Source organism: Erythrolamprus reginae, chromosome 3 (assembly GCF_031021105.1).
Source record: "Erythrolamprus reginae isolate rEryReg1 chromosome 3, rEryReg1.hap1, whole genome shotgun sequence".
In the NCBI taxonomy this organism is placed as follows: domain Eukaryota; kingdom Metazoa; phylum Chordata; class Lepidosauria; order Squamata; family Dipsadidae; genus Erythrolamprus; species Erythrolamprus reginae.
In genome coordinates, this window is record NC_091952.1 from 78,959,507 (window position 1) to 78,980,244 (window position 20,738).

Genomic DNA, 20,738 nt, shown 5'->3' on the forward strand with positions numbered 1-20,738 from the left:
ATCAGGGCAGGACTAGTCTGAAGGTGGAGCTGACACTTGTCTCCTGGCTGCCTCTGGAAGAGGTACCTGTGGACTGTCTGGGTCAGGGACAGGTGAAGGGCTGCCCTTGTTTTCCTTCCTTCCTTCCTTCCTTCCTTCCTTCCCTCCCTCCCTCCCTCCCTCCCTCCCTCCCTCCCTCCCCCCCTCCCTCCCTCCCTCCCACCCTCCTTTTTTCCAGACTCCAGTTCAACCTCCTTTGATGAATAGGTCTGGATTAGATTGATGTCAGTTTTGCTTTCCGAAGGGTAAAGGTTACAATGGCTGAAGAAAAAACATTTCGCTATGGGCTTATTGTCCTGGGATTCTTTCTGGTCATGATCGGCATGTTCATAATGAGTGTGGAGAAACCACAGGTCTATATTACCTTCTGCACCCTGGGAGTCTTGGTCATTGCTGTGGGCATAATCTGGAGCATGTGCCAGTGCTATCCAAAGGTAGGCAACATGGTTTTTAAAAGAATGCTTAAAACATTCTAACACCTTCCTTCCTTCCTTCCTTCCTTCCTTCCTGCCTGCCTGCCTGCCTGCCTGCCTGCCTGCCTGCCTCTCTCTTTCCTCTTCCTTCTTTCTTTCTTTTTCTCCCTTCCTTCCTTCCTTTCCTCTCTCTCTTTCTCTTTTCTTTTTCTCCTTCCCTCCCTCCCTCCCTCTGTTTCAAAACAATGTTGTATTGATAACTTAAATCAACTTAAATCTCCAGGGGAAGAGCCTTCTCTGTGGCAGCCCCGACCCTCTGGAACCAGCTCCCCCTGGAGATTAGGATTGCCTCTACCCTCCTTACCTTTCGCAAACTCCTTAAAACCCACCTCTGCCATCAGGCATGGGGGAATTGAGACATTTCCTCCCAGGCCTATATAGTTTTATGTATGTTATGCTTGTGTTGTATGTTCTTTTAAATAACTGGGTTTTTAGATTTTAAATACTGTATTAGATTTGTTCTCTGTACAGTATATTGTTTTATTATTGTTGTGAGCCGCCCCGAGTTTGCGGAGAAGGGCGGCATACAAATCTAATAAAAAGTAAATAAGTAAATAAATAAGTAAATAAATAAATAAGTAAATAAATAAATAAGTAAGTAAGTAAGTAAGTAAGTAAGTAAGTAAGTAAGTAAGTGAATGAATGAATGAATGAATGAATGAATGAATGAATGAATGAATGAATGAATGAATGGGGGAAAGGAATCCTCAATCTGAGTATTGCATTGACAGTTCTGTGTTAGCAAAAACTTCAGAAGAGAAGGATTTAGGGGTAGTGATTTCTGACAGTCTCAAAATGGGTGAGCAGTGTGGTTGGGCAGTAAGAAAAGCAAGTAGAATGCTTGGCTGCATAGCTAGAGGTATAACAAGCAGGAAGAGGGAGATTGTGATCCCCTTATATAGAGCGCTGGTGAGACCACATTTGGAATACTGTGTTCAGTTCTGGAGACCTCACCTACAAAAAGATATTGACAAAACTGAACGGGTCCAAAGACGGGCTACAAGAATGGTGGAAGGTCTTAAGCATAAAACGTATCAGGAAAGACTTAATGAACTCAATCTGTATAGTCTGGAGGACAGAAGGAAAAGGGGGGACATGATCGAAACATTTAAATATGTTAAACGGTTAAATAAGGTTCAGGAGGGAAGTGTTTTTAATAGGAAAGTGAACACAAGAACAAGGGGACACAATCTGAAGTTAGTTGGGGGAAAGATCAAAAGCAACATGAAAAAATATTATTTCACTGAAAGAGTAGTAGATCCTTGGAACAAACTTCCAGCAGACGTGGTTGGTAAATCCACAGTAACTGAATTTAAACATGCCTGGGATAAACATATATCCATTGTAAGATAAAATACAGGAAATAGTATAAGGGCAGACTAGATGGACCATGAGGTCTTTTTTTGCCTTCAGTCTTCTATGTTTCTATGTTTCTATAAATAAATAAATAAATAAATCTATTGCCTGAATATCTAGAATTAGATTGAAGACATGTTTCTGGATGTGCTAGCTTAACAACAATAAGAACTAAAACTCTATACATGTTGCATATTCAGCCTGTCATTTCACAAAGTTGTCCCAAAGGTGCTTTTCCAAGAGGCAACTGGACTTTCTTGTTTTCTGAGATCCACGCTGTAAAAGCTTCTTGGATGAGAAGCAAAATGTCTTCGAAGTCGTTTGACATTGAGATAAACATGACCTGGATGACTGAGAATCTCCATAAACCAGTGATGGCGAACCTTTTCTCCCTTGGGTGCCGAAAGAATGTGCATGCATGCTATCGCGCATGCACAAGTGCCCACACCCATAATTCAATGCCTGGGGAGGGTGAAAACAGCTTCCCCCAACTTCTGGAAGCCCTCTGGAGGCCAGAAACTGCCTGTTTTCCAACTTCTGGTGGGCGCAATAGGCTCGTATTTCACCCTCCCCAGGCTCCAAAGGCTTCCCTGTGGACAGGGGAGGGTAAAAACGCCCTCCCCATCTCCCCAAAGCTCTCTGGAAACCAAAATCGCCATCCATGAACCTCTGTGGGAGTCACAAATCAGCTAGCCAGCACGTACATGCACGTTGGAGCTGAGCTAGGGCAACGGCTCGCGTGCCAGCAGATATGGCTCCATGTGCCACCTGTGGCACCCGTGCCATAGGTTCGACATCACTGCCATAGACTATGTTTAACCTTTAGATAACTGAAGCAATAGGTAGGGATTAGGTATAGAAAATTGTTTAGGATGAGCTATCTAATTAACTATTGTTGAGACTGAAACTCTGCATAATATTGATTTTGACAATGAAATGTGTGTTCTACATATGTGAATTTGTTAATTTGACTGAAATTGAGGAAGGAAGGAAGGAAGGAAGGAAGGAAGGGGAGGGAGGGAGGAGGAAGGAAGGAAAGGTTGACCAATACAAACTAATTAAAACTGTTTTGTGGCCAATGGCTGACGGTGGATCCTAAATGATCTCAGATGTTAAACAATTTTAACATTGCTTCTGATCCTTCACTTGTTCTTTTCCTTTGAACTCAAACTATACTGCTCAAAAATAAATAGAGGGAGCACTCAAATAACACATCGTAGATCTGAATGAATGAAATATTCTCATTGAATACTTTGTTCTGTACAAAGTTGAATGTGCACAACAGCAGGTGAAATTGATAGTCAATCAGTGTTGATTCCTAAATGGAAAGTTTGATTTCATAGAAGTTTATTGCATCGTTTAAGTGTTCCCTTTATTTTTTTGAGCAGCGTAGGTGGAAAACTTCCTGCAACCCTTGTTTTTACTTACATCTTTATTTTCAGACAGGGCAGCTATATATGGAGCAAAAGGAGGAATCCTAATGCAGTATAATGGTTATATGGGCTGATTTTGTCTCCTTGCTCCAGGAAGAGCTTTTATCATCGCATGAGACTTAGATCAGGAGACTATTGACATGGCTACATGAACATAACTAGCCCATTTCTTCATTGGCCAGGCACTAGATAGGTAGCAGGAGGAGCAGATTAGCATGGGTTATGTGGTACCAGGTTTTTATTTTCTGAATTATTTTCAGATGTTTTATCCCCCAAACTCTTTTTTTGTTGGGAAGAAATTCACAATGGGTTTAGATATTTATTTATGTATTATACAACAGGTTGGATGGAGTTAGTTTAATCCTTTGAATGACTGGGATAAAATTTAACTGCCTGCAGTTATTTGATTAGGTCAGTTCATTCATTTATGGTGTTCCACTAGCTTAATTAAGGATATTGGGGGAACAGGATCATTCAGACCTGGTGGGACCCAAAAGCATTCCTACACAGAAATTTATTACAGACTGGTACACTCCAACTTCCTGTTAATATTTTTTTATTAAAATAAACAATTATTTTTTAAAAAAGAAATCCGGTGGGAGGATAAACAAGATTGGCACCAAGGAATGTGCCTAGAGCAATATTTGTTCCATGGACACTGCGAATGGCATAATTGTGGGAACTATTATATTATTATGGACACAATTATATTATTGTGGACATCATGTTGCTTATTACATTATTTGCTTATTACATTATTGAAAGGTAGTGAGGTAATAATGTAATAACTAACTAAAGGGAAGCTGGATAGGAGTCTGTACAATAGGGGATTGAACTGGTTTTCTGCAGTTGTATAGTCCTTTATATGTACTCAATAATGCAAACTTCTAAGGCTTGTTGAAATGATAACTAGGGAAACTATATGTCAGCATCCTAAATAGCATCTGAGCAATAAACCAAGTCCCAGTCCAATTCTCTCAATCAGAGCTTGATTTATTAACAGAACCATGTTAGCTAAGCCATTGTCACTCTGATTCTGATCCTTCCCAGAATCCCACCTAGATTAAGGTTCATCTTACATCCCCCACACCCACAAGTTCATCACGAGAGCCAGTCTGTGCAGGAGCTTATCAACTTCCTCTTCTCTTCAGTTGAGGCAGAACAAACGGTGGCCTTGGCTTGGAGAAAGGAATCTTTGGTTGTGTCTAGTAACTTTCCCCTCTGACTACTCACTACCCCTCCCATCCCCCCTTGTGTTGTGTCAGGCTGAACTCTCTAACTCCACATGAAGACTTCGGCCTGACACTATACTGTTGTTTGCATATTTACACAAAACACAAATGGATCAATAGAGCTATTTTGCCTAACCTTACCTCTAGATCAGAGTTGTTTCCATCGACTCGGAGTCTGAGAAGTTTCTCGTAAAGAACCCAGAATCTGAAAAGTTCCTTGTGAAGAAGTTGGCTGCCTCATCGTCAATTGAAGATAAGATTCCTGAAAAGAAAAGGTATGCTTATGGAGATGGCAAGCAATAGTCTGCAATCTACATTTTAATTAATGTGCTGCTAGCCAGTAGATGCTAGAGGCTGCGCTCCTCAGGAGGACAAGGTTTAGGATGGCAAACACTGGCAGGGGATAGAAAATGGCAATATATCTGTTAATTAAAAAAAAAATTAAACTCACCATTACAATCTGTAAGAAAAAAAAATGAAGGGACTTAAAAAACTCATTTAGAACAAAGATAATGAAATTGCAATAGATTTCCACCTGCTAGAAACTAAAAGGTTATCTTGAGGTTGTAACATTCAACTTCATCTTAGCATAGCATAGTAAACGTTTGGGATTTAGTGTGAATAAAGAATGGACTTGCCGTTAGTATAGATCTTTTGCCTTTGTGTGTCTGTAATGTGTTAAGGTTAAAAAAGATTATGCAACCCATTGAAAAGATTCCCACAGCGAAAACTTGGAGTCTCCATCCAAGTCATACAGAAGATTTGGTTTTTTGAAATTGGTATTCCTCAAACTTTAAGACTTGTGGACTTCAACTCCAAGAATTCTATGCTGGCTGGAAAATTCTGGGAGTCGAAGTCCACATCTTAAAGTTGCCAAGTTTGAAGACCTCTGCCCAAGATTGTAAAGGATGGCAGAAACTAGGGCCACGTGGTTCATTTTTATGAACTTTGTTAAGAATTGTTTTTCCTGATTTAAGATCTCTATGTCATTTGCTGTGAATGAGTCTAAGTCATTCATCACTCTTTCTTAATTAAGGGCCCTTAACAAAGAAAGCTTTTCATAAAAGATGGTTGCATGTCAAGCTACAAGGTCGAGAACAGTATCCCCTTTGGTGCAGCCTTTCTAACTTCTGGCAAAGATGCACCACAGTTTAAGTTTGGTTTATTCTTGGTAATAGCACAGTTTACTGAATTAACAAGAGTTCGGACTCCAACTGGGAAAAAGTGGCCTGTACTGAACGGCAAAATATTGAAACCAAAATATTCAAACTGGTCAACATCTTTTTCAATGAACAACTTTTCAGTCAATGGGACGAGCCAGAGGGCATCTTCAGGGAGAGAGGCAAAAAAAGTCCAAGTAGAATTTACAAATGCTTTATTGAAATGTTTTATTCCTTTCTATGGGGTGCGGAAAATCAACACGTGTCCAAAGGAGGTGTGTGTTTTATGGCCCTCCCCTAAGCACACCACTAGCAAAGGGCCATATCTCAAGGATAGTAGAGTGATACTATAGCCCAGTGATGGCTAACCTTTTTGTTGTAGTGTGCTGAAAGCACCCTCCCATAATGCAATGCATGTGTGAGCCCCGTGCATGCGTGCATGACCCACTGGTGACCTTCACTGCCACACTTGTGCATGCAACCCCCCATGCATTCACGTGTGACCCCTGTGCTCCCCCACCCCTGCACATGCAAGCACAACCCCACAAATGCATGTACCACCTCCCCTGCCCCCCTCCCATGAATGGACAGCAGAGTTCTGAAAATCAGTTAGCTGTTGGGAGGCGCACTCCTGCACAGTGGAGCTGAGCTGGGGCGACAGCTCACGTGCTATCAGAAAAGGTGCTGCATGCCACCTCTGGCATGTGTGCCATAGGTTTGCCATTACAGCTCTAGCCTACTGAACTTGGAGTATCCACCTCTTGGCAAAGCTTTCATAGGGAGATGGTTCATTTAAGGGCATCCCCTGATTTAAGAGCTATCTGGGCCAGGTGGGGAACGATGGCCCTTTTATGTCTTATGACTTGTGGACTTCAATTCCCAGAGTTCCTTGATAAGCCCAGATAACCTGCTCTGCTCACAAAGGAAGCGGGAAGCACATACCTCATAAGCAGTAATGGGCAGTCAAAATTTTTACTGCCACACTGTGGGGTGTGGCTTACTTTGTGGGTGTGGCTTAATGGTCATGTGACTGGGTAGGAGTGGCTTGCCGGCCATGTGATCAGGTGGGAGTGGCTTGAATGATCATCATCATCCAAGTGAACTGTTAAGTCCTCGACTTACAACCTTACCAGTGTCACTCGCTGGGGTGACAATTTGTTTCGTGTTTCCCGCACTCTCCTTCCTGGGTCATCTCCCACCTCAGGCTGAGTAGCTAGGCAAACAGGTGCTGCCAGAAGCATAAATGCTGCCAGCGCCGCTTCCACCCATGTCTTCTGCTTGCCTCTCAGGTGGGAGGTGGCCGCGTGAGGCTGGAGAGGAGCCAGGCAGGAGAGAGGGAAGCTTGTCTGAGACCAGGAAGGAGGAAAGAGGAAAAAAGCAAGGAGCACAGACGCAGCAGCAGGGAAAGAAAGGAGAGCTGATCCAGGAAGTGACAGCCGCCGATCAGCTGGAGCTGCACATGCATCTTAATTTCCGCCGGTGGAACTGCATTCCACCCCATCCTGCCTGCTGCCCATCCCTGCTCATAAGTGTGGAAGAAGGAAAATGTGATAGTGGTTTCAACACATGATTCAGTTCTGTCTGCTCAGTTTCATGTGGAGAGATAAAATACAATAAAATAAATTATTATGATTTCAACAGCTCCATCAATGCATGATGTTACTTCTTTGGGGACAATATTCTCCATAGGATCTCCCAAAGATCAAAGTCACGTTAATACTATTAGAAGTAAAGTCCATTTTTTATGTCCAGGGATTAACTGCCTTGAAAATAAATTGATGGATGGATGAATGCCTAGAAATGAATTTTAACCTACTTTATCCACAGTTTGCAAACCCAATACACAAGCCAGAAAGAAGCTGACATATATGAGAAAAGCCTGCCAACTTATGAACAGATCCAGACAAACAGTTCTGCAGAATGTTTGGGAACTTTGCCTGTCCCGGTGCCATTGGTAAGGAGAGGGGGACATCTCCAGCCTCATGTACATGCCAAAGCAGAGGTACACAGGGACTCAGAGACCCCTAACAGAGATGCAACAGGACAGAACTGGTGAGTAACATATATGAACTGTCCCTGAATTAGCTTATATTAGGGCAATCGGATTTGGACTGCAAAAATCTAAAAGACTCGTAGTTGGAAGCAACGAGATACAGAAATCCTTAATTTTTTAACTATACTGCTCAAAAAAAATTAAAGGGAACACTTAAACAACACAATATAACTCCAAGTAAATCAAACTTCTGTGAAATCAAACTGTCCACTTAGGAAGCAACACTGATAGACAGTCAATTTCATTTTGGTGTCAGCACATTCAACTTTGTACAGAACAAAGTATTCAATGAAAATATTTCATTCACTCAGATCTAGGATGTGTTATTTGAGTGTTCCCTTTATTTTTTTGAGCAGTGTACAATGTAGGGGTTGTCCAGATTTATTGAATTGAAATATGACAGTGCTAAATTATATTGCGTAAAACTGATGCATTATCAAATCATGTTCTGATCCTAGTTAAAAGAAAGAAGAAATTTCTAAATTAAAAAAGGTTGTTGAATAAAATAGAAACAGTCTGGTTTCCATCTTTTAAAAGCCTATATTATCAATATTATTATATATTATATATTACTAGTACAATTTAGTTCCCCTCCAACTCTTTTATCAATTTGCTGACTTTAGACTGCGTTGGTCAGTAATAAAATCTAGTCCTAGAAACCAAATTCATAACAAGGACATTAGTCATTCTGGACTAATAACCTGGTACAGGCTTAACATCCACATTGCTTCATTTACTGTAAACTTCTCAGTTGAAACCCAAAACAGTTCAGCAAAACAGCCTTAGAAGGAATGCCCTTCATTGAATCATTTCTTTTTCTTCTTCCAGCCCATCTAAGAGGTTTCCAAAGGCTGCACCATTAGCATCTCTTCAAGAGGAAGTGGACACTTCTTCCCTGGAGTCCACTTCCAACAGCCCATTTTTACAGAGATGGAAAGATGTCCCAAATCCTGTGTCTCAAACAGGAAGCCAGCTCCAATTCAAGCTTCCTTCTTATGAAGATTTTGCCTTGATTGATTCCCTGGCAGTGGAAGGTCAGGGGCAAAGTAATGAGAATACCGTGGCCCCAGGACAGAGCCATTGTTCTGTTCTTCCTGCAGCAGGTGATCGCATAGTGGGAATAGCAGGTCCTGGTCCTCTGGAATGCAGCAGAGCCTTACGGGAGGCAGACGAGGATGATTTATACTATGGGATCCAGGAAGATCCAAGAGACACTTTTCCTTCTGTGGCCCCTGTTGCTGAACCAAAGCCATAGGTCCCCAAGATGAGAAAGTACAGAATGTTCAACATTTTTACATTTCAAATTCAGGGAGACTGAACGGTGGTGGTGGTGGAAAAGAGATAATTCGATCAAATCCATGATGTTGAGGGTTATTTTTTTTTTTGCTGTGGGATGGAAAAGAAAAAGAGTGGAAATGAATAAATAAATAAGGTCAGAGTAAGAAATAGTTAAAAAGAACCAAGGCAGAGTGGGAAAAAAAACATCTATTCCAAATCCCCCAGAACTTTCAGGCTCAGGAATTCTGGGAATTGAAGTCCACATGTCATAAACTGTTCTGTTCCAGCAATGAGCTCCCCAAGAAATAGGTCCACACACAGGGCTTTGACAAGATTTAAGCATGTAGTTCTAATAGTATAGTAGCAGGGAGGTTTAAAGGTGTTTTTTTTAAAAGACAAACAATACAGACAACATTTAACATTTAAAGGAGCTACCATTGCTCCGCTAATCATAGAAGTCTAACTAATACAGAAAAAAAGTCTAACTATGATCAGATCAGAACAGAAATACTGTTTATAATACTCTGCTTTCTTATAAAATCTACATCTATATTTCCATTTTTATATTATAGTTCACATAATTAAAATCAATTCTATAAAACCTCTAAAACCTTTAAAAGGTTTTTAAAATGTATCAGCAAAAAAAGAAATAAGTCAGCCTCAGCTGTTCATTATAGTCTCAAACAGTAACTCAAACTCCCCAAATACTTCTCTTTGATCACCCATCTCTCATTAACATGGCTCACTCTGAGTTGGCAGGAAGCCCCTGAGACAAAGATTCCACTTCTCAATTAGTAATTAAAATAAATAGTTCAAAAGCATGATCTGATCACCCACCTAGCACATTCGAAAGTTGACTTCCGCACTGGCTCGTCACGAGGCTCACCATTAAATAACCAAAAGGTGTGGCCAAGTGTTCTTGAAATCTATTCATGCAGAGACCTCCTCTTGCTCAGCCACTCCTGCCTTCTGACACCTCTGCGTACTCTGGCATCAAGAAGAGGATCTTCCTTTTCTCCTGAGTCACTCATGTGCAACCCTGGAAGTGCAATAGGCCTTATTTGGCTTTCAGCCTCTGACCCCACATCCTTATGGGAAAGCAACTTGGGAAAGCAAGTAGGATGCTTGGCTGCATAGCTAGAGGTATAACAAGCAGGAAGATTATGATCCCGCTATATAGAGTGCTGGTGAGACCACATTTGGAATACTGTGTTCAGTTCTGGAGACCTCACCTACAAAAAGATATTGACAAAATTGAACGGGTCCAAAGATGGGCTACAAGAATGGTGGAAGGTCTTAAGCATAAAATGTATCAGGAAAACTTAATGAACTCAGTCTGTATAGTCTGGAGGACAGAAGGAAAAAGGGGGACATGATTGAAATATTTAAATATGTTAAAGGGTTAAATAAGGTCCAGGAGGGAAGTGTTTTTAATAGGAAAGTGAACACAACAACAAGGGGACACAATCTGAAGTTAGTTGGGGGGAAGATCAAAAGCAACATGAGAAAATATTATTTTACTGAAAGAGTAGTAGATCCTTGGAACAAACTTCCAGCAGACGTGGTAGATAAATCCACAGTAACTGAATTTAAATATGCCTGGGATAAACATATATCCATCCTAAGATAAAATATATAAGGGCAGACTAGATGGACCATGAGGTCTTTTTCTGCCGTCAGACTTCTATGTTTCTGTTTCTTATCAGACTCGGGTGCCTAGGATACCAACCCACACCCATCTCTCCATCTTCGGAATCTGTAATCAGCTGTGCAGGATGTCGACAGGCCACAAAATAACCGAGCCATGTTCCCCACCTCTTATTTAGAGTATCATAAAAGAAGTGGATCATAGACCATCAAGCTTGGCTAACCTGTGATACATCCAACCACATCCAATCCACCATTATATTAGGTGCCTTAGGAAAGCCAGTAAGCTCTTTTTTGTTGTCTCTGAGATTTTAGAAATAAGGAAATGTGCCAAATGCTAAACAAAGATGTGCAGCTACAACAAACTGTTTTGAAACTTATTAAGTGAAACGGAAGTGCCTTTTTAAAAAATTCCAAGATATATTTATTTCTAAAATCTGTCGTGGGCTATGCCTCGTTTCATAAGTGGAAGCCTCAGCTTTTATTATTTTATGGGGTAAATAAACCAGCTACAGAGACTATATCAAGTCCCTTTATTGTCTTTATGGATTATAACAGACCTTTTCACCATCATCTGCTGTAACAGATTTTCTTCAGATGTTTTGGAACACATTTTTTTTCATTTTGCTACACATTATGGGAACTATACTCCATCAGAACTACCACTCTCACTCTAATATCATCAATATGCGGATGATACCCAGCTTTACATCTCCACCCCATGCCCAGTCAACGAAGCGGTGGAAGTGATGTGCCGGTGCCTGGAGGCTGTTGGGGCCTGGATGGGTGTCAACAGACTCAAGCTCAACCCGGATAAGACGGAGTGGCTGTGGGTTTTGCCTCCCAAGGACAATTCCATCTGTCCGTCCATTACCCTGGGGGGGGGATTATTGACCCCCTCAGAGAGGGTCCGCAACTTGGGCGTCCTCCTCGATCCACAGCTCACATTAGAAAACCATCTCTCAGCTGTGGCGAGGGGGGCGTTTGCCCAGGTTCGCCTGGTGCACCAGTTGCGGCCCTATCTGGACCGGGACTCATTGCTCACAGTCACTCATGCCCTCATCACCTCGAGGTTCGACTACTGTAATGCTCTCTACATGGGGCTACCTTTGAAAAGTGTTCGGAAACTTCAGATCATGCAGAATGCAGCTGCGAGAGCAGTCATGGGCTTACCCAGGTATGCCCATGTTTCACCATCACTCCGCAGTCTGCATTGGCTGCCGATCAGTTTCCGGTCACAATTCAAAGTGTTGGTTATGACCTTTAAAGCCCTTCATGGCATCGGACCAGAATATCTCTGAGACCGCCTTCTGCCGCACGAATCCCAGCGACCGATTAGGTCCCACAGAGTGGGCCTCCTCCGGGTCCCGTCAACTAAACAATGTCGGTTGGCGGGCCCCAGGGGGAGAGCCTTCTCTGTGGCGGCACCGACTCTCTGGAACCAACTCCCACCGGAGATCAGAACTGCCCCTACTCTTCCTGCCTTCCGTAAACTTCTCAAAACCCACCTTTGCCATCAGGTATGGGGAAACTAAACATCTCCCCCTGGGCCTGCTGAATTTATACATGGTATGCTTGTGTGTGTGTATGTTAGTATAGAGGTTTTTTTTAAACTTTTAATATTTTAATTAATTGGATTATGTATTGGATTGTTTTTTCACTTGTTGTGAGCCGCCCCGAGTCTTCGGAGAGGGGCGGCATACAAATCCAAATAATAAATAATAATAAATATACATTTGACTCCTGAAAGGTTTATGTATGCCTCCAGTTAAGTTCATGCATTTGAAAATAAACGTATTAAATAACATACTTTCCAGTGACTTCCTTCTAAAGAAAACCAAATCTTATTAAGAAGTTCCTAATGTTCCAAGAAGTGTGATGGAAATAATGATATGAAGTAGGAACTTTCCTACTGGATAAGTTCTTCACTTCTTCTAGGTCAAGGACATCAGGACCTTCACTATCTAATCCAAAGCAGGACACAAAGCTACATTTTATTTACCATGTGTTTTAGAGTATAACACACACTGGAGTATAAGATGCACCTTAGTTTTGGGGAAGGAAAATAGGGAAAAGAATCTGCTTACCAGGTATTCATCTGGCTAGCATCATTAGCCAGCACATTATTTTATCCCCTGGTTAGGGCTTTAAAAAAACTTTATTCAGATACAGTAACAATGAAAGAGCTTGCAAGCCAGTAAGAGCTGGGAACATCATTAGAACCTGGAAATAAACATTCAGAGCAAGTAAAGCAATGGAAAAAACCCTGCAAAGACTTAGGGCTTGGAAAACATTCTTTGCAGAGAGTAACAATGAGAGAGCTTGTACGCTGGTAAGAGCTTGGAACATCATTAGCACCTGGTTAGGGCTGGAAAGAAACTTATTTGGAGCAAGTTAGAACAATGAAAAAACCCCTGCAAACACTTAGGGCTTGGAAAACGTTCTTCACAGAGAGAAACAATGAAAGAGCTTACAAGGTAAGAGCTGGGAAGATCGTTAGCAGCTAGTTAGGGCTGGGGGAAAAAAAGCTACATTCAGAGTATAAGATGCACCCAAATTATCAGCTTCTTTTAGGGAGGAAAAAGGTACGTCTTATACTTCGAAAAATACGGTAACTTACACCTAATATTAATTTTCATGTTCAGCCATTGTTTCTGTTGTCTAGAGAAAGATTGCACAGAATATTTTCAAGGGTTGCATGAAATCCTGTAGGCTAAGTGTCATTCTTTTGCTGCAGAGGCATAAAACAGTTGTGTAGTTCTTCAGATTCTGTTTCCAAAAAGTGTTTGGCAGGACCTGAGCACAGCACTTGGCTGTGACATAATAGATTATTTTTCAACAATTTTTCCTAAACAGCAACCTGTTGAAAGTAGTTGCAACATATAAAACTGGAGGTTAAAAAACTGCTTCTGTGTCAATGTCCAAGCAGCTTGCTTGCTCATGCTTCGTTGCTCATCGCGATCTCAAGTGAGTAGCAGATGTGTATGAGCCATTGCTGGACAGAAGGGCCCTCCTGTGTTCTGTGCACCTTTGCTATGGAGGTATGGCTTCATGGTTCACTTCCTGCCCCATGGCTATTGAGGATCAGCTTGTTGTGGTGGAAAATCTGGAGTGATTTATATCAGTCTGTTGGCTAATTTCTACACAGAAAAGAAGCAACGCTTCGGGGCAGCTGCGGGACTGTGGCAGTTCAGAATTTGACAAATTGTGGCAGAAGGACTTGATGCTCACTTTACCCATTTCTAACTAGGCTGCCTCAAGCTTTGGTCTTATGCAACATCAATGCAGTGGTACCTCTACTTAAGAACTTAATTCGTTCGGTGACCAGGTTCTTAAGTCGAAAAGTTTGTAAGTAGAAGCAATTTTTCCCATAGGAATCAATGCAAAAGCAAATAATGCATGCAAACCCATTAGGAAAGAAATAAAAGCTTGGAATTTGGGTGGGAGGAGGAGGAGGACAGTCGCTGCCCAGAGCGAAGGGAGCGTTTCTTTTCTCTGGGGGCTGGCAGAGGTTTATTCCCTCTCCAAGCACTTAGAGAAAGGAAAATGCTTTGTACTCTCTGGACTTCTAAAGCTTCCTTAAGTTCCACTGAAATGCTCCTCTGGCAGCCCAGAAAAGCCTGAGATGGCCAGGATTAAAGTGGGAATGGCAGGAAACTGGCTGGGCCTTCATGCCACTCTCAAATTTCCCGGGAAAATTTTTCGGGCTTGGGTTCTTAAGTAGAAAACGGTTCTTAAGAAGAAGCAAAAAAACCTTGAACACCTGGTTCTTATCTAGAAAAGTTCTTAAATAGAGGTGTTCTTAAGTAGAGGTACCACTGTATTTGGAAAGCAGTCCCACTGAGAAGTATTTCACTAGCAATGTGGATTTAGAATAAAAAGGCTTAGGAATTGCCTAGACCAGTGATGGTGAACCTTTTTTTGTTCACATGCCAAAAAGGGGGGAGCACAGGGTGTGTGTGTGTCACGTGGGTGGGTGTGCCCACTCCCATAATTCTAAGCACCCCCCCCAGCGCATGCATATGTGACTGCCCTGCTCCTGGCACATGACTTAAGCTTGGCCAAAAAATCATCTGCTACAACGTTCTTCCTATCAACGACTACTTCAGTTTCAACCACAAGAACACACGAACACACAACAAATACAAACTTAAAGTAAACCACTCTAAAGTCGACTGCAGGAAATAAAATTTCAGTAACCGAGTAGTTGATGCATGGAACTCACTACCTGACTTTGTAGTATCATCACCTAACCCCCCCCCAAAAAAACTTTACCCTTAGACTCTCCACTGTTGACCTCTCCCAATTCCTAAGAGGTTAGCTCAATTCCAACATGCATGTGTGTGCTGGCCAGCTGACTTTTGGCTCTCACAGAGACTATGGGAGGGCATTTTTACCCTCCCCCGGCTCCAGGGAAGCCTTTGGAGCCTGGAGAGGGAGAAACACCAGCCTACTGGACCCACCAGAAGTCAAACTATTTACTAAGTCTGCACTAGTGTTACTACTAGTTTTTTCTCATCATTCCTATTACCCACTTCCTTCCACTAGTGACTCTATGACTGTAGCTTGCTGCTTGTATCCTTAAGATTTTTATTGTTTCCTCATTGCTTATTTAACACCCATAATCATTAAGCGTTGCACCTCATGATTCTTGACAAATGTATCTTTTTCTTTTATGTACACTGCACCAAGACAAATTCCTTGTGTGTCCAATCACACTTGGCCAGTAAAGAATTCTATTCTATTCTGTTCTATTCCAAATGTTCTATCCTGGACTACACAAACTTATATGGGACAATTCACATTTCTAACTTCAGTCTCTTAGGACAACTTTTGTCAACTTTAATAACCTCCAGATGTGGCTTTGTTACCTTGAGTTTTCGGCAGTGTTAATTCCGACAGGAAAATTCTGAGAGCTATGAATTGTGCATGGACAACTTTGGTGCATTTGATAAAGCTTATGCAAGCTTCAAGCACAGCCTTGAAGGACATTTGGGGTTATAAGAAGAAATAGTCACAGCAAATTGTCTAAGGGCTCTTAGATTGCTTGCACTGTACCTGCCCATAGCTTTCTGGATTAGATTGGCTGCAATTTCCAAATGTTTTGCAAAGGTGCACTGCAGTAGCACTAGTGGGAAGTAATGATGACCAGATACATGACATCTACTTTGAATGCATAGCTGAAGAATTTTATTTTAATATAAATTGCACTGAAAAAGTTAATGCAGCTGTTCACCATGTCAACAGACACTTGAGATGCCTTGTTTATATTAAACAGAAAAGCCTAACCCCAAAATGTCCTTCAAAGCTAAGCTTCAAGTTCGTGCAGGCTTTATCAAATGCACCAAAGCATTTTTGCTCAGATGTTCTTATCCGTGGATATTTTTTATATCTTCCAGCTTCTTTGAAAAACTCTTATCCATTCTGACAGTTCTGACCAACCTCTCCCCCACCCCTTGTTGAGATCTGCATCTCTGATAATTTTCTTTAGAGTGGGAATAATTTAAGGCTTGGCCATGATGGTCTTCCCTTCAATTAAGAGGTTTTTTTGTCTCACCTTTTGGTTTCTTCTAAAGAAAAATGACCCAGAGTGGGATTTGGCAAGGGGATGACTATATGGCTGGAATCAGCAGACATTTTCTACTTCTTTTGCCCCACAATGTGATATCAAATGCTGAAGACTTTGGAGTCCAAAGTGACATACAAAAATTAATGCACAGATGCGTAAGTGGAATCAAAGTTAGCTTTCCTTTGATGGAACTGTTTCAACTGGTAGATGTCAGTTCTACCCTCTCCTAAAGCTGTAATACGCTCCTGAAAAGATGTACCAAGCATGTTGTAAAACTGTGAAGGGACCATTGGGCTTGCAAGGAAGAATAAGAATTACAACTTCCACCAACAGATTCTATCCAAGGGGAATAATCAAGAAAGAACTAGGTGGATTTTATGTCACAGAATCATAGTAATGGAAGGTATGGAGCTCTTCTAATTTAACCCATCATCTCTGCCCAAGGCAGGAATATCATAGCCTCCAGTGAAGGGCTACCAAAATGTTTACTACCCCACTGTGGGCGTGTCTTATTCAGGATGCTCTGCATTTTCTTTCAACACCTTTCAGTGCAAATTGGGTGCTCTGGGGTGGAGCTCCATTTTCGCTACCCCACTGCATCCCCCCCCCCCATCTGGGCAGTAGCCCGATAGCCTCCCAGATGACAGCCAAATATTTGATTGAAAGTGTTCAAAGTTGGGGCAGACTCATAATTTTCCTAAGCAGTCTATGTCATTGCCCAGGTTCGCCTGGTGCACCAGTTGCGGCCCTATCTGGACCGGGACTCACTGCTTACAGTCACTCATGCCCTCATCACCTTGAGATTCGACTACTGTAACGGTCTCTACATGGGGCTAACTTTGAAAAGTACCTTCAGATTGTGCAGAATGCAGCTGCACGAGCAATCATGGGCTTCCCAAGGTATGCCCATGTTACACCAACACTCCGCAGTCTGCACTGGTTGCCGATCAATTTCTGGTCACAATTCAAAGTGTTGGTTATGACCTATAAAGCCTTTCATGGTATCGGACCAGAATATCTCCGGGACCGCCTTCTGCCGCACGAATCCCAGCAACCGGTTAGGTCCCACAGAGTTGGCCTTCTCCAGGTCCCGTCGACTAAACAATGTCGTTTGGCGGGTCCTAGGGGAAGAGCCTTCTCTGTGGCGGCCCCAACTCTCTGGAACCAGCTCCCCCCTGAGATTAGAACTGCCCCTACCCTCCTTGCCTTTTGTAAACTCTTTAAAACCCACCTCTGCCGTCAGGCATGGAGAAATTGAGACATCTCCCCCGGGCCTATACAATTCATGTATGGTACGTTTGTGTGTATGTCTGCTTTAATAACGTTTTTTTTTAATGTTTTTAAATTATTAGATTTGTCTTGAATTTTTTATTGTTGTTGTGAGCTGCCTCCAGTCTACGGAGAGGGGCGGCATACAAATCAAATCAAATCAAATCAAATCAAATCAATCAATAATAGTTCTCATGGCTTTTTATATTTGGTTATCCTTCTGTAAAACATCCATTTGCTGGAGCTCTGGTGAATAAATCTACACCCACTTCCTTGTGACAGATCTTCCAATATTTGAAGACTGCTATCTCCTCTCTGCCATCTCTTCTTTACATAGTTACTGTCAATCCTTCACTGAAAAGTAGACAAGATATTAACCAAATACCTTCACCTAATAAAAACAGATCTCACGTTTGTTTACTTGTAGAAAAGAGACAATACTGAGAAGGTGCTCCACATTGTTAGGGTGAATACCTGGAAAAAGAGGTCAATATGGTGCCAGGACACCCAGTTAATAATCTGGATCCAAGGGAGAAAGAGGGAAGAGGAGAGAAGAAACAATCCTGGGCCTAGAAAGCCTAGAACTAAGGGGCCTAAAGCACGATTCGAGTATTGCCCACAAGATCATATGCTGCAACGTCCTACCGGTCAATGACTACTTCAGCTTCAACCGCAACAACACAAGAGCACGCAACAGATTCAAACTTAATATTAACCGCTCCAAACTTGACTGTAAAAAATATGATTTCAACAATCGAGTTATCGAAGCATGGAACTAATTGCCGGACTCAATTGTGTCAACCCCTAACCCCCAACATTTCTCCCTTAGACTCTCCACGATTGACCTCTCCAGGTTCCTAAGAGGCCAGTAAGGGGCGTCCATAAGTGCACTGGTGTGCCTTTCATCCCGTCCAATTGTCTTTCCTTTCTCTCACTTATCATATATATTCTCTTTCTTTCATATATCCTCTCCTCTAAGTTCACTTTACCCTTATATATATTACTACATGCCTATTTTTCTTTCTATGTATTTGTGTATTGGACAAATGAATAAATAAATTTTAAAAAATAAAGTTGCCTACAGATGAAATAATATAAAGCAAACCTAGAACGTATTGTAATTGAATAATGATATACCGGTATATATATATTAAGATGTATTGAAAGTATATGAAGTTGTATGTTGAATGTGGAGGGAAAAAATGTGAAAAAAATCTGGATGCAAGAGACTTCGAATTAGAATTAGAAATATAGTAGATGCCAGCATGCTTGGTAGAAAAATGGAGTTGTGTCATTCAGCAGCATATTAAAATAGTCTTGCTTATCATGTTATTCATCTTTTTTTCCATCTTCTCTGGGCATTGGCTGCCTTCTCATATTTATCCTCTTGACATAAAGTCAGTAAAAGTTGCACAATGACCTTCAGAGCTTGGAGCTATGCTTGGGTTTGATCCTCTGCTCCTCTTTGCAGGAATTAATATAGAAAAAGGGAAGCAAAGCCCTAAGCAGTGTTGTTTAGGACAACCGAGAGGGAGGCTTGCCAGTGGAGGAAGAAGTGAAACGTGGAAAAATGAATGTTTCCTAAACATTGTACTCAGAGAACATAAACTCTTAGGAAAAAGAAAAGGTATCCTGCCCTGTTTACGCTGATTAACAATTTCCAAAACACCTTTGAACTGGTTTCTTTGCTCTCTATCATACCGTGTTTCCCCGAAAGTAAGACAGTGTCTTACTTTCTTTTTACCCCCAAAAGCCCCACTACGTCTTACTTTCGGGGTATGTCTTACATTGGAAAAAAATTGAAAGGGTCGCGTTCCTGAAGGCATCTCCCCAGAGTCCAGAAGGGCAGCCACGGGACAGGAGCCTCGTGAGCCCTTTTCCAAGTTCAACCTCAGGGCTCCAAGCGGCGTGCACGCGTGGAGCCGCAGACGCGTGTCGGGGAAGCGTGTGTCTGGAGGGGAGGAGCCGCTCTGCGCAGTTGGGCAGCCCCACCTGCCTGACGGAAAGGAGGCGAGCGAAGGAGGGCGCAGCTCCGGCCACTCGCCTCGGAGCTGGTCGGCCTCGCTGGCCACTTGCAGCCGAGCCTCGGCAGGACTCGGTTGCTGGGACGAGTGCCTTCGCTGCAAGCCGCCGCCCGCTCAGCTCACTTCGGACCAGCGCCGTCCTTCACTTTGCCAAGCCAGGGAAGAGGTGGTGGCGCCGCGGCGAGGCAAAGGCGAGGGGCGCGCGGGGAGCTTGGAAGCGACGTCATCGGGCTCCCCCCCGGCAATACCCCCGTGTTTCCCCGAAAGTAAGACATATGTCTTACTTTCGGGGTACGGCTTATATTAGCCGACCCCCCTGAAACCCCCAATACGTCTTACAATCGGGGGTGTCTTACTATCGGGGAAACAGGATATTACGTAGGTAGTTTTTTTTTTTTTTTTACAGTGCTTAGCTTTTTATTTTTATTTTCTTTGGAGAGGAACTGCTTTTTCTTCAGATTTCTCCAAACCTGAAGGAATTTTTCAAATAATTGGTGAGGATATTTACTGACTCCTTGCATTATGGACATAAACTGTTTCAACTCCTACCCTCAAAACGTCGCTACAGAGCACTGCACACCAAAACAACTAGACACAAGAATAGATTTTTCCCCAATGCCCTCACTCTGCTAAACAAATAATTCCCTCAACACTGTCAAACTATTTACTAAGTCTGCACTACTGTTACTACTAGTTTTTTCTCATCTCCTCCCACTCATGACGGTATCACTGCAACTTGTATCCTTAAATTTTTTATTAATATTGTTTCTTCATTGCTTATTTGACTCATATGACAGTCATTAAGTGTTGTACCTAATGATTTTGACAAATATATATTTTCTTTGATGTACACTGAGAGCATATGCACCAAGACAAATTTCTTGTGTGTGCAATCACACTTGGCCAATGAAGAATTCTATCCTATCCTATCCTGTTCTATAAAAAGTATCCTTTTTATCCAAAGCTGCTTGAGAATTTATTTCTGCTTATTCTGGGTGTTTACCCCATGGTGATGGAGGGTATCACTGCTACAGTTGCTGATGTGTGTGTATTTGTTTATTCATTTTCTGTCGTGCCTCTTACTCTGAAGCTTCTCGTCTCTCATATTTGCCAATCTAAAAGAGCCTGATGGGATATTTACACACTGTCTCAAAACATTTACTACCTTAATCTTGGTTGAACTAAGGAAAACTGTCCAATGGTCC

At 42.1% G+C, this 20,738-nt stretch overlaps 2 protein-coding genes and 1 long non-coding RNA gene across 4 annotated transcripts in view; 1 reads left to right on the plus strand and 2 right to left on the minus strand.

The window, feature by feature from the left end:
• DHCR24 (24-dehydrocholesterol reductase) overlaps positions 1 to 4,761 on the minus strand; it is a 90,723-nt gene extending 85,962 nt beyond the window's left edge. Inside the window, exon 1 of the mRNA XM_070745936.1 lies at positions 4,675 to 4,761. The gene's annotated coding sequence lies outside the window, so the exon portion shown is untranslated. The remainder of the gene's footprint in view (positions 1 to 4,674) is intronic.
• BSND (barttin CLCNK type accessory subunit beta) lies at positions 1 to 12,476 on the plus strand. Of its 2 annotated transcripts, XM_070745938.1 has the most exons (5): positions 1 to 473; positions 4,681 to 4,808; positions 7,521 to 7,745; positions 8,575 to 8,849; positions 10,731 to 12,476. In XM_070745938.1, exons 1-5 carry the CDS (start codon positions 297 to 299, stop codon positions 10,742 to 10,744), a joined length of 819 nt encoding a protein of 272 aa, XP_070602039.1. In that variant the 5' UTR covers positions 1 to 296; the 3' UTR covers positions 10,745 to 12,476. The 2 variants fall into 2 exon arrangements, with proteins under 2 accessions (XP_070602039.1, XP_070602038.1); XM_070745937.1 differs by having other exon boundaries at positions 8,575 to 12,476.
• Positions 8,250 to 20,738, minus strand: part of LOC139164179 (uncharacterized) — a 25,415-nt gene continuing 12,926 nt past the window's right edge. Inside the window, exon 3 of the long non-coding RNA XR_011558584.1 lies at positions 8,250 to 9,132. This is a non-coding gene — a long non-coding RNA (uncharacterized lncRNA). The remainder of the gene's footprint in view (positions 9,133 to 20,738) is intronic.

Bases quoted from the DNA above. Each gene is read 5' to 3' on its own strand.
- BSND (XM_070745937.1), top strand. From the start codon at position 297: ATGGCTGAAGAAAAAACATTTCGCTATGGGCTTATTGTCCTGGGATTC. The intron at 4,809-7,520 runs GTATGCTTATGG...CTTTATCCACAG, and splicing joins AAGATTCCTGAAAAGAAAAG to TTTGCAAACCCAATACACAA. The intron at 7,746-8,574 runs GTGAGTAACATA...TTCTTCTTCCAG, and splicing joins GATGCAACAGGACAGAACTG to CCCATCTAAGAGGTTTCCAA.